Source organism: Microtus oregoni, unplaced genomic scaffold, assembly GCF_018167655.1.
Source record: "Microtus oregoni isolate MIOR12 unplaced genomic scaffold, Mior012 000048F_ref0000485, whole genome shotgun sequence".
Classification (NCBI taxonomy): domain Eukaryota; kingdom Metazoa; phylum Chordata; class Mammalia; order Rodentia; family Cricetidae; genus Microtus; species Microtus oregoni.
The window spans coordinates 14,182,487-14,201,064 of NW_024543222.1; the positions used below are offsets into that span (position 1 = coordinate 14,182,487).

At 35.8% G+C, this 18,578-nt stretch overlaps 1 protein-coding gene across 8 annotated transcripts in view; it reads right to left on the reverse strand.

The window, feature by feature from the left end:
• The window catches only part of Tanc2 (tetratricopeptide repeat, ankyrin repeat and coiled-coil containing 2), a 331,636-nt gene that overhangs the window by 209,435 nt on the left and 103,623 nt on the right, over positions 1-18,578 (reverse strand). For 6 of the 8 annotated variants that reach the window (XM_041635617.1, XM_041635618.1, XM_041635616.1 and 3 more), the window contains one exon: positions 7,338-7,520. In XM_041635617.1, the coding sequence (XP_041491551.1) occupies positions 7,338-7,520 (183 nt within the window). The remainder of the gene's footprint in view (positions 1-7,337; positions 7,521-18,578) is intronic. The other 2 variants (XM_041635621.1, XM_041635620.1) reach the window with 1 other exon arrangement.

Sequence of the window (18,578 nt, forward strand, 5' to 3'; positions counted from 1 at the left end):
TTGCCTTTTATTTACCTCTTTTCCCGTTTTCATTTTTCACTATTACCATTCTTCTTAAAGATTGTACCTGCTTAGTCTTTGCCAGAAAGTAGTGGTTTTAATCCAGTAACATTTTTGATTAATTTTAGTCACTTCAGCTTTTATTTTGTTGACAACTTTTTTCTATTTAATCCTCCATATTTTATGTCCTTATGTTAAGTACTTAACTAATTTACTTTAATGACTTTCTTTTTACTAATAAAGCATTCAAGGTAATGACTTCTAATGTACCCAAATGGGAACATTTCCTAACTTCTAATATTTACACTAAACTCCTGTATTTTTAAAAACTTTTGTTTCTATTTTTAACTCAAAACTTATTTTAAAACTCTGTAAGCAGGAAAAGAATTATTCCTTATTTATGGTTGTTAGATTCCAATTTTATGTTTACTTTCTCTGAAAATATACACTACACAGATTTTGTTAAAACTGATTAAATCACTGATTCTTAGAAACAGTTTAGTGTATAAATGAATTTTTTCATACAAAGTTCTATAATTAACTGAATGATTTAACTATTATTCAAATCTCCCATATTCTTTATTCATTGAGTTATTCTGAGGCTTGAAATCTCCCTCAAATATAAATTCATCAGTTTTCTTTCTTATTGTTAACAATATTTGCCACACCCAGAGTTTTTTTAAACATCTTTACAGAATTATAATTCACATACCATACAATTTATCCTTCCCCCATTTAAAACAGGTTTTGTATATTCACAGACTTGTGGAACTATCACCGTAATCTATGCTTGGGACATTTTCATTAACAGAAAGTAACTCACACTCTTAGGACTAACTTGACATACTCGTCTCTGTTGTACTAGGAAATCACTAATTGTTATGTTCAGTATCTATCTACTCATGATGCTTCATAAACTAGAATTTCACAAATAATTATATGACATTTTGCAACTGGATTATTTTATTTAGAATGAATTTACAAGGCTCATCCATGCCACAGCACGAGAAAGTAAATCGTTTATTGTTATTGTTAAACAATATGGCTATAACACACTCTCTTCCACTTATCAGCTAATGAACATCCAAGCTGTCTGTCTATAATGACCATTCCTCTTACTCATTTGGTTCTGGTTTGCTTCGATAATGCTGACTCATGAATACTGAAATTATTTATATTGAAGGAAGTAATAATTCCCAAAATTCTACTTTTAGTAGTGAAGGACTAAGTAAATAATCTCTGTAGGGCCAGAAATACTTCCCATTTGCTGTTCCTATCACTGAATTAACCTTGGGATTTAGAGCAGGTGGGTCTTCATATTACAAAGATGTTGAAAAGTCTTTATATATTTATTTAATATTACAAAAAATAAAAATGGGAAGTTCAACAGTTATTAGAGATGACGTTTAGACTGCCATTCGTGCCCATTACATTTTTAAATAGACTATGCTGGACTCAGTGGGGCTCATACCTTTAAGAAACAGAGGTAAAATCAGGAGGATTAGGAGTTTAAAGCCAAGCCGGGCGGTGGTGGCGCACGCCTTTAATCCCAGTACTTGGGAGGCAGAGGCAGAGGCAGGTGGATCTCTGTGAGTTCGAGGCCAGCCTGGTCTACAAAGGGAGTTCCAGGACAGGCTCCAAAGCTACAGAGAAACCCTGTCTCGAAAAACCGAACCAAAAAAAAAAAAAAAAAAAAAGAAATTCAAGAGAGAGCACAGGGGCTGGGCTGTGGTGATGCACACCTTTAATCCCAGCACTCGGGAGGCAGAGGCAGGCGGATCTCTGTGAGTTCGAGACCAGCCTGGTCTACAAGAGCTAGTTCCAGGATAGGCTCCAAAACCACAGAGAAACCCTGCCTCGAAAAAGCAAAAAAAAAAAAAGAGTTTAAAGCCAGCCTCACATAATGAGTTTGAGCTTAGCTTGGATTATATAAGTCTCTGTCCTCTCCCCCACAAAAAGAATGTATAGGGCACCTAGAATGCCAATGTTGTTTCTAAAATTCAAAATATGTACTCATATGATATAGTATGTTACGTCTAGTAAGCCAGATTGTATAGACTAACACATTATAGACCTTTTATATTTTCAAATCAGGTCTTTAATAATTCTCTTAGAATGCCTATGAAACTAAGCTGCATGTTCATATTTATCCTTCACTTTATGCAAAAGTTAACATTTGATCAATATTTAGTATTGCTAGGAGGTATGTCTAATAAATCATATTTAATGTTCATATCAATCCTAATAAAATTCACACTCATACATCTTAAATTTCATTGTTCCCTAAAACTGCAAGGTAAGGAAAAACTGTCGACGAATACGTCAGATCATGTAGACTAATTTAATTTATAGGCCCTTTTTTAATGTCAAAAGAGCTTTAAGGTGATTCTTATGGAATATTTCTAAAGTAAGTAAATGTGTCAATTTGATACATGACAAAAACAATATTTTGTCTAGAGCCAGTATTTCAAATGTCCAAGCTTAGCATAATCAGATAATTTATTATGCCTTACCATTCATAATGCACTGCCTAATCTACTTGATGGTAGTATCTGAAGATTAAACATCAAGAAAGTGGAAGGGCTTTCAAAGTTACATGAAGGTCACCTTCTAAAAGCTCAGAAAGCCCATTAATACAGTTGATAGAAACTCAAGTCTGAAGTCTTAGACACTGACAGTTGTGGCTAGCATTTTACTACTTACTCTAGGTTAGATACCAACTTATAAAGTTTATATATTCTCAGATCTATTTTTTACTGTTCTGAGGCACATATGCTATTGTCTTTATTTTTACAAACAAAGGAAATAAAGTACAGAGAGTTTAAATAAATTTGAATAAGATTACACAGCAAATTTATTATACCACCTCATGGAGATTTCAATTTCCCAGAGGGTAAAAATTACAAACATTAAAAAGGAAATGAACTAAACTTATGTTATCACTTTCCCACTTTTAAGTAGTAGTTATATTTCTCTCCCATATATGTCTTTACACTTATGTATAATCAGTTTATAACATACATGGATCCATATTACTGACAATTAGCTTTTCATTTTTATATGTATTACAACACTATATATGCATGTATATAAACATAAATTTCCAAACTCTTTCAAGTTTATTTGTAAAGTTCAGAATAAAGTTGTTTGTTTTGATGTTTATACACATTAGGATAGGTAAATGGCATAAACTAAATAGAAATGAATCAATTAACTCTTTAATAGCTATAGATTAAGAAATACCAAGTCTTTGTGATACAGTTAATAAGAATCTGGCACAAATTAGAGTGTCTCTGCACACTCTTCCACATCTCTCCCATTACACGGCAATATATAATCAACCAACTCAACAGTGACTCCTATTCAGACTTAGGTCTTTTAGTTTTCATTTACTGCTTCAACCATCTGGCTTCATCTTTCTTGTTTTTTTACAAAAATGTAAATAAGATACAAAAGCTAAAGGGCAAGTATTCAACTTATCTAGTGCTCAGTTTTCTTACTGGTAAAAGACTATTTCCTCGCTGCATTATTTTTGACAAATTTTCAACTTAGCAAGCATTTACCTCTTTTACCTCTCTATGAGTTAGTTAACTTGTTTGTAAAATGAAGATAAATGTAAAACTATATAGTGAAGCATATACCACATAGAAGACATTCATGCAAACATTCCTAATACTTTTCCACTGTTCAATAAAAATATTATTTCAAAAATATACAATTTTTTTTGTTGATTGACTGGATCTCTTAATGCAGTCCACTCTGGCCTGGAACTGACTATATAGCCCAGACTGGCCACGAGCTCATGATCCTGCCTCAACTTCCTTAGGGCTAGGATTATGTGCATAATTCACTACACTCAGTTCCTCAAAAATATAGTGTTTAAAGTTCCACTGGCATCTAATATTAAAGGCAATTTTTCAAAAAATTCTCACCAAACTCAAAACAATCTTGTTTCAATACTGACTGCTAACACGGAGTATCTAAAATTTACCAAACATGGTTTTAGTTAATGATAATCAGTGTATCACCATAAGACACAAGAGTATATCTATTTTATAGAGGAATACAAATATGGAATGACTAAATCAGACTTGGAATACAAACTTAAGCAGTCTTACCATTTAGCCTGTGTCTGAACTGCTTTTGCTGTATCAACTTATGCTTGTACAGAATAGAGCACTGCATCTATACATTTAAAAACTATTTTCACGCTCTAAGCTATTTGTATCTTTTAAAGTAACCGTTTGTTATTCTGACTCTTTACAAAAAAGTAAAAATATCTGAAAAATGTAATTCTTTCTGCAAACAGGTCTTCACATACATCTGTGCAAAACCACCCAAAAACAATGACATGAAACGGTTACTCCTCTGTAATATCTTACATTGACTACTCTTACAATCACAGTAGGCTCCTGACCACAGCTAAAACATCGGACTCGTCCCATACTCTTGAATTCATTTTCTATTAATCTATCCTCTGACACTCTGTTAAACCACATTTGAGCTCTTTATAGTTTCTGAATATGCCAAGCTCATTTCTGTCTCAGGATTTCTTGTATTGTTTGCTTTGCCTACAAGGCTTACACTCCAGATCTTCCCATAGCTCTTCCCCTAAATCCTGCTCCTTTTTTTTCTTCCTCTTGCATTATTCCACCTAACTCCATTTCTACCCCAATTTTTCTGCATCCCGTTCCCTACTCATATCTTCATAGTACTTGTTATTATTTAAATTATCTTACTTATTGGTTATATCGCCCCTCCCCTCCTTAAAAGGGTCTATGTAGCCTTGGTTGTCCTGGAACTATGCAAATCAGGCTGGCCTCAAATGCACAAAGATCTGCCTGCCTCTACTTCCCAAGTGCTGGGATTAAAGGTTTGTAAAACCATTCCCAGTGGTTATATATTTCTTATCAGTCTCTCACAGAACTGAAATATAAAAACCCAGAAGCAAGATCTTATCTTTTACACTTCTATGATTTACCTAGAGTAGTACCTAGCATTTAGTTCTAAATAAATATCTAAATTAAAAATAATTCTTAAAAAATTATTTTATGTGTAAATCCCCAAAACAGGAAAGCAAATGTTAGAAAGCAATAAAAGAAATAAAACAGGCTAACTATTTATTATGTTTGGTAGGTAATATGCACATAAATAATACTTAAAAGTTTAAATGCATAGAAATAGATAAATTAGTTAATTTTAGCCCCAATGGATTCATTAAATTTGTTCCCTTTGGTATGTACCTCTGGAGGGTATTTCTTTATTGTCTGTAATTTTAACTTCTTTTAACTTTCTTTTTATTTATAACAAAACATAATTAGGAAAAGGGTAACTGATAAGCAATTTAATAACCAAGGTTTTTTTATTTTGAAATAATTTTACTTATTCCTTGTTGAATAGAAAAATTTATCATCTGCCTTACTTAAAAGAATAAAAGCCAAAGAAACATATTTTACAGAATCTTCTTTGAGGAAACATAGTCCCTTCATTCAGAAGCTTTAAAATTCACTATCAATCTTTAATTCTTAGGTTTTGACATCCTTCAGTTAAGTAAAACTTTATGAGACGTTTTATATGCTTTAAACACTATGAAATTAACACTCAGCAGTTCATACACGTTATTAGTCAACCATACCCTAACTTTCTGTGCCATACAGAACCTCTGGGATAGTAAGTTACTAATCATGTTATTACATTTATTTATCTATTAACAAAGATATCTTACTTAGATTAGCATTGAAATTGACATAAACAAAACACGTAGGTACTGCAGACCCCAGGCAATCCAGCTTATTTATCATACCCGAAGTTTTTGTGTTTTTTTCCAAGGGGTGTAAAAAAAAAAATGAAACGCAAAATACAGGAACTATCAGGTTTTGTATTTTTTGGTTTTTAGTAATGACACCTTTTACTGCAAAAAGGGAGGATTTCTGAGCAATCAAAGTTTATTCTTGTCATGCTATGTTAACTCTGTTTAAGTTATTTAGCCAATTTTTTGTTTGTTTTGATTTTTTATTTGTTTGTTTATTTGAGATAGAGTTTCTCTGTGTGTAGCCTTGATAGTCCTAGAAATCGCTCTGTAGATCAGGTTGGCCTCAAACTCACAGAAATTCACCTGCCTCTGCCTCCTGAGTGCTGGAAATAAAGGTGTGCACCACCACTACCAAGCCCTATTTTACCTTTTTTTTTTAAAATCTAATAATCTGTGTCAATACTTTGACTCATTCAAGTTACTTCAAAATGCGTAAAATACAATAAGCAATGTAAAAAGATCAAACTTACATTTTATGAAAACAGAATAATAAAATAATAATAAAATTTTGGTGAAAAATATAAACATTAAATGCTCCATTCTATTTAGAAGAGTCAAAAAGTATCATTTATCCTCTTCCTCTTACTATTTTTCTTGACCTGTCGTGACAACTAAATCTCCCTACTATTTAGCTCAAAAGCAGTCACAAAGGAAACAATTAACATGCCCTTACATTTCATGCCTTTATGCACTCAGAATCCATCAATACCAGTCAACTGACAACTACCAAGAGTATCCTGCCTAAAATGGCACAATGAAATTCATCATTTTGTGTAATTAAAATATACTAACATGTTTTTGTTTTAAGACTATATTGATAATGTCAGAAGAATCCAACAACATGACCCAGGCTTACATATTTTCACGTGGAAATATTCTTCAGTTATATCTTACAATTTCTTTCTTGAAAATGTTGAGGATAAAAGTCCATTTAATAAGGATCTAGTTCCAAACCTAACATAAACTGCATAAACAATTCAAATCATGAGATTGTATTTAATGTCAGTGCTACTGCAATCTACAAATCACAATAAATATCCCAAGAAGTTGTAATGGCCTATAGAGAAAAAAATATATACATCACATTTCAACCATAGCAATGAAATCTTCAAATAATGATTTCAAACAAAAACATGGCTAATACCTAAACGTTTGCTGAATTGTCAAGCTCTAATAAAACTAAAATTACGATGTCTCCATCTGTTAATGTGACAGGAACAAGCTGATAAACAAAGTCAGAACAACAGTGTATTCTGGCAAAACTAAGAACTTCCTGAAAACCTAGAAAAATATGCCCACAGCAGATGGGTCACTTAGAAATGAAAACAACAGTCTGTCAAACTGAGTACTGTTCTAATTCTCTAAATTAAAATCAGTAGGAGCTCCACTTTCTAAGAGTCTCGTGGCACTAGGAAGACCAAAGGGGAGGAAATCTGAAGATGAACATACACACATCTGATGTGACCTAACGGGTCATACTCTCAGGTTGCCTGTCAAACATACTAAATTCAGGTAAATTCCTTACCAGTTAACTTCTTCACAGGTTGGAGCCGAACACTGATAGACTGATGTGTGAGTAAGGGGGAGGATGGAAGAGAGCGAGACATGCCCTCCATAATCCGAATGTGCTGCATACCTTCACTCACTGCAAGTGGTGGAACAGCGTAGTCTGGCTCAAAAGCACAGTCGCTTTCTGTGGAGATGCCACCTGTTGAAAGGAAAGAATGCTATAAAAAAGCTGATAAGAAAAGGATTTTTAATTCTTTACAAACTGTAATCTTCTAGGATGACTCAGAATATTATTTCTCTCTCTTACACACACACACACACACACACACACACACACACACACACACACACTGCAGAATATTTGTTTACACCGTCATGATGTGTCTTGGCCAACAGGTTTTCTGATTCATTTAATAAAGAGTTGAATGACCAAAAGCTAGGCAGAAAGAGGTTAAGCAGGACTTCCTGGGACAGAGAGGAGTCTGGGAGGAAGAAAGGACTCAAGAGGAAGCAGAATGTGCAGGAGGAGAGGTAAAAATTACTAACCATGTGGCAGGATGTAGATTAATAGAAATGGGTTAATTTAAGTTATAAGAACTACTTAGAAACAAAGTTCAGCTATAGGCTGAACTTTCATGATGAATAAGATGTCTTCATGTCATTATTTGGGAGCTAGCTTGTGGGACAAAGACTTTTGATACATATGGTGTCTACTGTGGGGGGCACATATTTCCACATAGGACCTGAGAAAGCTTTTTTTTTTAAAGTACCAAACATGCAAAAACGGAGCCAGACAGGACTTCCTAGTCTCACATTTTCTCAGAGAGATGGCTCCTGGCTGTTGCCTGCAGGCTTGATCCAGCCAGCACCATGTACAGAGTAGTGCAGAAGGTTTAAAGGCTTGGCTCATGCAGTCAAAAAAGGCTGCAGGCATGCAATAAAGCAATCTAGACCAAGGGACCAAGAAAACCTTTAAACAGATACAGATAAAAAAAAAGAGTATAGATAGTCATTAAAAACAAACAAATAAATAGTTAAAAATAATAAAGTCTTTAAGTACTATAAAAAGGTAAGCCATGTAAGAAGGGGAAATATTAAACACAGGGAGTTTGAATCTTATATGGTGCTTTGTTAATTTTGAATTTTTGGAATTCTAATTAACAGAGAATGGCAGCTGCTGAGAGACAATGGATTATGGAAGGAACTGAATTAAATGAGCCTTTATACTTTAGGGATGTCTTGGCTAGCGAATGAAGTTTCTGTCCCACCCGGTCCTTCAATTGTTCAGTCCCAAAGAAAACACACAGAGGGCTACATTAATTATAAACTGATTGGCCTATTAGCTCAGGCTTCTGACCAACTCTTATAACTTATATTAGCCCATAATTCTTGTCTGTGTTAGCCATGTGGCTTGGTACCTTTTTCGGCGAGGCAGTCACACCTTGCTTCCTCTGTGTCTGGATGATGACTGCAGACTGAAACTTCCCTCTTCCCATAATTCCTGCCTATACTTCCTGCCTGGCTACTGGCCAATCAGTATTTTATTAAAAATAATACAATTGACAAAAGACCATTGTCCCACAGCACTTCCCTCCCTTTTTATTTTAAAACAAGAACTCTAAATCTAATATCATTTGTTTAGTTTTTCTCATGATCATCTGGGCCATTCCTTCTATTGGAGATTTCTCAGGGGGGGTTTCCTTGGTCAAACCTGATTTTTCTTAATGCAGAATGAATGCACAGTCCTTCATTTCCTGTGGAAACAAAAGCAAAACCTCTTCTCCAAATAACATATCTTTTGACTTAAATTTTAAAGTCAAAGCATTTTTAAAATACAAATACTGGATTAATCCAGCAATATTTATAATCAAATGTCTTTTAGCAGCTTTTGCTCCTTCCTTACTCATCAAACAATTTAAAGACAACACAATAACACACAGTATCCAGACTCTCTGTGTATTTTTATCTTTACACGGCTTTATTTTAACCTATTTTTTATTTTTATTTTAATTTTTGGCTTTTTGAAACAGGGTTTCTCTGTGTATCTTTGGCTGTTCTGGAATTCACTCTGTAGACCAGGCTGTTCTTGAACTCACAGAGATCTGTGTGCTTCTGCCTCCTATACCTTGAATTTACAGAGATTCGTCTGCCTCTGCTTCCCAGGTGTTGTGATTAAAGGCATGTGCCACCACACCCAATTACTCTCTTTCTTTCTTATTCTATTTTGAGGACTTTATTTTTTTCTTTTTTTTTTTTACATATATTTCTAAACACACTGTAAACTGTTTAAAGGCTTTTTTGTCTGAAACTATCTTTACTATATTTCTCTTTCTGACCACATGAGTCTTTAATTTGCTAAGCAATATGGCTAGGATTAAAGCCCTGGCTTTGATGGGTAGATCCACCCCATTGCTTAGCTTTCTGAGAGACTAGCCTCATGGCAGAGGTACTGGCCAGAACCACATTTAAAAGCCACAACTTTATGGTATTTCAAGGTCCCTGCCACCACCAAAAAGTATGCAGTCAGCTTTTTATCAACATCATGTAACTGTTTAATGGCAGGACCTCTTAAGAGTTGTAAAATTTTGCAGCTAAAGCTGAGTCAGGAAGCCTCTCTTAAATGAGAGCACTTTCCTTTAGCAAGCAGAGCCCACCTGAGAAAATACGACTATCAATAAGCCATGCTTAAATTCTTTTCTGTCTAGGATTACTTCCCAAGCTCTCTCAGGCTTTATGTGGATGTAGTTGCCCCATATTGGGCACCATTTGGTTGACTGAGGTTTCTGTGGGACAATGGTCTTTTATCCTGTCAATTGTATTATTTTTAATAAAATGCTGATTGGCCAGTAGTCAGGAAGGAAGTATAGGTGGGGCGACCAGGCAGGAAGTAGAGGCAGGAATTATGAGAAGAGGGAAGTTTCAGTCTGCAGTCGTTACCCAGCTACAGAGGAAGCCAGACACAGAGCAAGCAAGGTGTGACTGCCTCGCCGAAAAAGGTACCAAGCCACATGGCTAACACAGACAAGAATTATGGTCTAATATGTTATAAGAGTTGATAAGAAGCTTGAGCTAATAGGCCAATCAGTTTATAATTAATGTAGCCCTCTGTGTGTTTTCTTTGGGACTGAACAACTGAAGGACCAGGTGGGAGAGAAACCTCAGTCAACTCTTGGCTTCAGAATGGAAGTCAAGAAATGATTTGCATTGGGGAAGAGGTTGTGCTTTTGTTTCTACAGGAAATGAAATGCTATGGATTTCTTCAAAATAAATGAAGATCAGATTTGATCGAGGGAGACCTGAGGATCTTGGCTACAGACCAAAGGGGAAAAGCCAAGAAAGACTAGAGGACAGGTGACATATATGCTGATCCCTCAACATGGAAACAGCACTGAGACTGGATAAGACATGAAAAATCTTGTTGGCTGCAGAGTCCTCATGATTTATTACATGCCATCCTTTCATACGACATGGATAGAGACTTATATTACAGTTTGGCTAAGCAGTCAAGTTGACATATGCCTTTTACCTGCTCAAACACAGAACAGAAAAAACATCTTTAGCTGAATTGTGTATACCACATATTCCATACTTGTGTTAATACAGATATATTAACATATATACTTTTACGTGTTTTCAGAAAAAAAGGACCAGACACCAATAAATACAAGTAGCTCAGGTGATCCAGCCTCTCAGAATGTCTCTGTTGCAGTTTCCACAAAATTATGCATACAAAACAACTTTAAAGCTGCTAGCTGAGATGGCCAGCCTCACACTACTCCAGCCAGGACTTTGGATAAGTCCTGTACTTTCCCATCACACAGAGACAGGACAACAAATAATACAGCTAGCTCTCCCAGGACTCGACCATTATCTCAATTTTCTTAGGATACCCTAAAGATGCCATTGCCCCCAGATAGCAGGAAGTATTTTAAGCACACAATGCCCACATTCCCAAGAGGTGGGGTGGGCGGTTCTTCATCATTCAATGGATGTCAGCATTTAGAAGAGTTGGTTACAAGTTGTTATTTGTCATGGTAAGGGAAGAAACTAAGCAAGGGAAGTTAGATTCAAGGATCTCTTTCTGAAAAGAAAAGGGGGGAGGAATAGGAATGATAGAACAAAAGGGTAGATTCTTGAATCTACTTTAAAAAGGCAACTATTAATCTCAAATATTTTACATTGGTATGGATTTTTGTATATTGATAACATTTAAGGTTATTTTTGTTAGAAAATAATCTATGTTTTTACTATTGTTTAAAATATTTTGTATACTGATACAAATTTACAGGTATTTTTGTTATCTTGTATGTATGTTTCCATTATTCTTTTGGTATTATATCTATGCAGCTCATTTTAAAACATAATGTATAATTACAAAAAAAACAGGTTAGTAGCTAGTTATCAATAATAATCAAACTGGTAGTCATATTATGCTTTCAAGATTAAACAGAGATATATTTTAGATAAACAGGTGGTCTTCAAACACTACAGAGACCTATAGAATAAGGCATTTAAGGTATTTTAATAACCTAAGACTTTTCATCTAAGCCATAGGCCAAAGTTTCATAATTAATAAGAAGTCTCCATGCCATTATTTGCAAGTTGGCTGGTGACACAGAGAAAGACTCATTTTACACACACACACACACACACACACACACACACACACACACACATTCATTTGTATATTTTCTGGGAGGGAGAAAGGGAGCGGTGGATAGGAGGGAAGGAAACATGTAAGGAAGAAAGGAAATAGAGAAAGGGAAAAAGAAAAAGAGAGTCTTGCTCTTACAAGGATATCTCCCATAAAATTAAAGATAATAGTGCACTGCCAGGACTGCAAAAACAAACACATCTTAGAGAAGATATCATGATAAGTCTCAAATTATTTATGCAAGTTTGCATATATAATATCTGGCCATCAATTAACAGTAACACATATACATTGAACAGGATGAATCGGAAAAATCATGTAAGCTGGGAATATAACTCATGGGCAGAGTGCTTGTTTCACATGCTCAAGGCCCTAGGTTTGATATTTAGAACTGAATAAACAAATAAATGTAAAAGGGGTGGGGGGAGAACAAGGGGGAGGAAGCCAAATGAACCAAAAAACCTGACAAAAGATATAATGTGTTGACCAAAATATTACAGCATTTAAAGGAGTACGTTTAATATGTTAAGAAACTAAAAGTTTAGAATTTGTGTTAAAAGATGAAATTTAAATTTAGATGAATTTGAAAGCCAATTTACATAAAAGAGAGAACTATAAAGCTGAAAGATGTGTTGGGAAAAATTAGAATGATGACAAGAGAGTCAAAAGAACAGAAGTGAAGACTGATGAGACAAGTAAGTACAGGCCCACTAAGCCTGACCACCTGTGCTCAATCCTCAGGAACCACACAGGAAGAACAGAACTAACTCCTGCAAGCTATCCTATGACCACCAAATACATACTGTGGCATGTATGTATGTGCTTACACATATACACACAGAAAATATTTTTTAATAATTATTCTAGTCTATTTATTTATTTTGGTTTTTTTTCAGATAGATCGGTTTTTCTGTGTAGCCTTGGCTGTCCTGGCACTCACTCTGTACACCTCAAACTCACAGAGATTCACCTTCCACTGCCTCCCGAGTACTGGGATTAAATATGTGTGCCACCGTGCCCGGCTCAAAATATTTTTAATAAAGAATAAATTTACAATAATGGAAATGTGTGTTTGGATAAATGGTACCAAAAGTATGATCAACAAAAAACCATTTTGGTTATAAAAGAATGCTCTTAAAAGGATGAAAATACAGTTCTCAGAATGGGAAAATATTTGCAAATATGTTTGATGAGTCTAAGGTCTAGGATATACAAAGAACTCTTACAATTCAACAACACACACACACCAATTAAAAACTGAGCAAACAACTTTTACAAAGGACTTATAAATGGTCCCTCTGTATGTGAAAAGATACTGAAGCTTTCTATAAAAGTCAATCAAAGTCAAATGAGAACCTTCTTTATAGTCAATTAGATTCACCTTTAAGAACAATAAATAAATAAATAAATAAATACTTTAAAAATGGGCCAGTGTGATGGCTCAGTAAGTGAGAATGCTTACTGCAAACCTTAAGGACCTGAGACCAATTTCCAGAACCTATATTGTGGAAAGAGAAAACTCATTCCTGCAAGTTCATCTTGACATGGGTATGTGTGTTCATGGTGTATGACTTGTATGTGTGTGTATTAGGGTATATGAATTGTATGCATGTGTTAAAATATATGAATTGTATGTGTGTTATAGGATGGGAACTGCATGTATGTGTTATAGAATGTGAACTGTATATTGTTACAATATGTGAATTGTATGTTTGTGTTAAAATATGTGAATTGTAGTCCAAGGAAGAATGACACAGGTATTTACCTCTAACCACATATTTTTCAGCCCAGAAGTATAGAAATCACTACAAATTTCTTCTCTTACCAACCTTTTGCTACATGTGACTATGTTTTGCAGATTATCAATCTAAATAATCAAAAATAATTGGTAGACATATAGAGAAACTGGACCACCATACTAATGGTAGGAGTGAAAAATGGTGTAGTTACTTTGTAAAACAGGAGGCTCATCTAAAAGTTAAACACAGAATCACCATGTAACTCAATTCTTTCTTTCATGTACATAACCAAACACACTGAAAACATGTTTATTACACAAACTTAGACATGAATGTTTGCAGAAGCATTATTCATAATATCCAAAAGCAGAAGCAACACAAATGCGTCATAAACTAATAAGCAGATAAGTAAAATGTGATATAGTATTTTACATAAATGAAGAATTATTTGGCTATCAAAGAGATGATGGCCTAACAAATACTATGCAGTTGAAAAAACCTTGAAAGCATAATGTTCAGTGCAAGAGAAGTCACAAAAGCCACATACTATATGATCCTGCTTATATGAGATGCTCTGGAGAGATGAATCAAGGACAACAACAAGTAGACAGCAGTTTCCAGAGCATCCCAGGAAGAGGGAGGAGGCTGCTGCTAAACAGGCCTAATGCTTTCTTTTGTGGTGACAGATAAAGGGCAGTGATGTTTGTGTAGCACAGTGCATATGCGGAGAGCCACTGAACAGTACATACACTTGGAAGTGGTGATTTTCATGTCATGGAATTGTAGTGAGATGAAGAATGACACAGGTATTTACCTTTAACCACATTATTTTTTCAGTCCAGAAGCATGAAAATCATTTCTAATTTCTTCCTTTACCAACTCTTTACAACACATGGCTAACAGTTTTGCAGATTACCAATCCAAAATATATTTCAAAATGCGATGTTCTGTCCACCCTCCTTAGTCCTGACCATTATTAATGTGCCATCAATCTTCAGGAGCAAAAATATAGGATCTATTCCTTCTCCTTGGATTTTAGAAATTTTACTAGGATACTGAAGCTTTATCCTTAGTTTCTGATCAATGTTTAGTGTGTTCTATTTTCCCTCCCCCCGCCTGAGCAGATGGATATTGTATCTCCTAGACCTATTTATTCAAGTCTGGTTTTCTAACATTAGGTTCTAATAATTAGGATTTCATGAACATATCTGAAATTGATTTATCTACAATTGATTTATAATTACATTATTTTACAGATTAGTAAACAAAGAGGTATTTCATCATAGTAATTTACAAATTAAAGAGTCTTTTGGTGATCAAAATCAGCAACAGATTTCTTTTTACGAAGGAATATATTCAAAATTCTGCATTTCATTTACTGAAGTACCAGTTTTCACTTACAATGTTCCACTGTTAAAAATAAGCTGATAATTTTAGAATCTGATAATCCTCCTTAAGGAATCATAGTACAATTAGTCCAGTTTGCCTGTCCTAGTTCATTTCTCTGCTTAGAAACATTTTCTTTTTATCTTCTTTGTCCTATAAAATTATGTTTGAACTCATTGATGCTACAAAAAATCTAAAAATGCATGTTTCAATTAAAATATTGGTGAATACTAACAGGATTTCGTACATAATAGCTTCCATTAAATAACCAGCAATCTCAAAATGCAGCAGAAAACAAACTTCCTTATTCTTAGGAATCTGCAGTTTGACTATAGATCCTCTGGTACATCCTGAGCTCTACAGAAGTTGACTAGTCACCACATCTCATGTTCAGCACCCCAAAAATGTGTCATTAATGGTGGGCCTAGACACTGAAGGGCCAAGAGAAAATATGGCATGCTACACAGAGAAACAGAGGGTTTCTATTAGGGAACTATTAAGGAGCTCTGCAAAGAAGAGTGAGACCAAGGAGGGTGCGAATACACATGGAGGTTGGAACAGACAGGCAATGTCAGAGCACATAGGATCACTTGGTGCCCTACTTTTGTCCTAAGCAAGGAAGATGGGGTGGTGACAGGAAGAACAGACTGCCTGGTTTGACTCTTTTCTGCACTCTCATTTGATTTAAATGCAACTTATTATTCAGCTATTTTCCACATCCAGGTAGGCATTCAATCAGGTAGACCAGTTGTGTTGCTGGGCTTGGATATGCAGAACAGCTGACAACCTATCAGAGGTCTTACCAACCAGCAAGCTCCAACTGGAAATGTGTGGTGAGGGTCTGTCTTCAAATTGTTGTTTCTGGTTAACCTATTCAGAAAAAAGCAAGTCACTATCCTATAGTTTACCTTCCTGGGGAGAGGGCAGCAAAGTGTCTCCATTATCCACTTAATATTCATCTATTTTATTTGTTTGGGCTTTATTTGGATTTTTTGTTTTGTTCACTACTTGTGCTAATATTTTGTTTCCTATCATTATTATCTCTCATTCTTCTATCCCATATTCTTTTTCCTGTTTTGCCTTTTCTCTCCCTTTTCCTTTCCCTATCCCTTAGTTTGTACTGTTATTATTTGTTAACACTTTTTTTTATCCCTTAGTTTGTACTGTTATTATTTGTTAACACTTTTTTTTTTTACCTTTGGTGGTAACTTTTAAATCCTTAAGTTTTCATACAAGCATGCATTATAGCTTAGATATGAAACGTTTACCACCAGCTCGTGTTAAAGTCCTGATATCTCTCTATTTGATGGATATTCTGGAAATTTCAAGAGCTAGAGAGCATATGAAGTAGATAGGTAACCAGGTCTCTTCCCCTTCCTCCTCCCTCCCTCTCCCCCTCTCTCCCCCGCCTCTCTCCTTCCTTCCTCCTGTATGTCATGAGTTGATTAATTCTCCTTTGCCAGAGCCTACCACTGCCACAATGTTCTCTTCTAAAATACAACCAGAAAAATGGAGCCAACTATTCAGTGACTCATTTCTCTAAAATATGAGCCAAAATAAATTTTCCATGGCTTAAAATGTTTCTGTCTGAAAACGGGTCACAGTTCTACAAAAGTAATACAATACCTAATACTGTTACTAATAGAATGAAGATCAATGTAAAACTTCAAGAACTGAAGACATTTAAAGACCCAAACAGACATGACCAAAAAAGAACCTCTCTGTGTCACTGTGATGGTTTGAAAGAAAAAAAAAAGACCACCAAAGGGAGTGGCACTATTAGGAGATGTGGCCTTGTGGAGTAAGTACGGTCTTATGGGAGGAAGTGTGTCACTGCAGAAGTAGGCTTTAAGGTCTCATATATGCTCAAGATACTGCCCAGTGTCTCAGACCACTTCCTGCTGCCTGTGCAAGATGTAGGAATCTCAACTACCTCTCCAGCACCATGTCTGCCTACACACTGCCATGTTCCACCATGCTGATAATGGACTGAACCTCTGAACTCTAAGTCACCCAATTATATGTTTTCCTTTATAAGAGTTGCTCTGGTGCAATACTGACGAATATCTTGCATATCATCATAGAACCTTCATCTGGTGATGGATGGAGATAGCGACAGAGACCCACACTGGAGCACTGGACTGAGCTCCCAAGGTCCCAATGAGGAGCAGAAGGAGGGAGAACATGAGCAAAGAAGTCGGGACCACGAGGGGTGCACCCACCCACTGAGACAGTGGAGCTGATCTATTGGGAGCTCACCAAGGCCAGCTGGACTGTGACTGAAAAAGCAAGGGATAAAACCGGACTCTCTGAGCATGGCGAACAATGAGGGCTGATGAGAAGCCAAGGACAATGGCACGGGGTTTTGATCCTACTTAATGTGCTGGCTTTGTGGGAGCCTAGCCAGTTTGGATGTTCACCTTCCTAGATATGGACGGAGGGGGGAGGACCTAGGACTTTCCACAGGGCAGAAAACCCTGACTGCTCTTTGGACTGGAGAGGGAGGGGGAAAGGAGTGGGGGGAGGGGGAGAAGGGTGGGAGGAGGGGGAGAAGGGTGGGAGGAGGGGGAGGGAAATGGGAGGCTGGTAGGAGTTGGAAACTTGTTTTTTTTTTCTCCTTTTCTCAATAAAAAAAAAGAGTTGCTCTGGTCATGGTGTCTTGTCACAGCAATAGAAATCCTAATTTAAACAGTCACATAATAGTTAAAATGCTAGCAGGTGAAAACAAAGAGAAAATACTAAGAGCTACAAGAAAGTAACTCCATAATTCTTACAAAGGCAAACACATCAGAATTTATCAGCTCTCTCACCAGAAATGCTAAAAGCAAGACAGTGTGGAATGGTCTATTTCAAATAGTAAAACAAACAAACAAACAAACATATGCAGTGGTGCTATCACGTCTCACAAACATTGTTTCATTGCAGACACTCACTATCCCTGGTTTTTAGAATCTTTCTGTACCTTTATCCTCAATTATCAAAGAGTTCTTGGAGGGATGGGGTATGACACAGCTGTCCATTTAAAACTGAGCAGTCAACAGTGACCAGTTATGAATATCTGTATTAATGACAATCTACTGTAAGAAGAAGCTTCTTTGATGAGGACTGAGAGATGGATGAACTACTCTATATGCATAAAGATAGTAACTGCTGGGCCTGGTAGTGACACCTTTAATCCCAGCACTTGGAAGCAGAGACAGGAGGATATCAGTGAGTTCAAGGTCAGCCTATTCTACAAAATGAGAGTTCCAGGCAAAATTACAAAGAGACACCCTATCCCAAAAACAAACAAATGATCACTTAGGAAATAGTTTATTAACAGATTACTACTATGAGGTTTTCCCCTAGGGATCATAACCTAGCCAGTAGCAAAAAAATAAAAAAAAAATAAAATAAAACAACAACAAAAAACCCAATTAACGGTTCCAAAAAAGAGTTCTGCCTTGTAGGGCAGGCTTTAGCCAATCAGAAAGTAGTT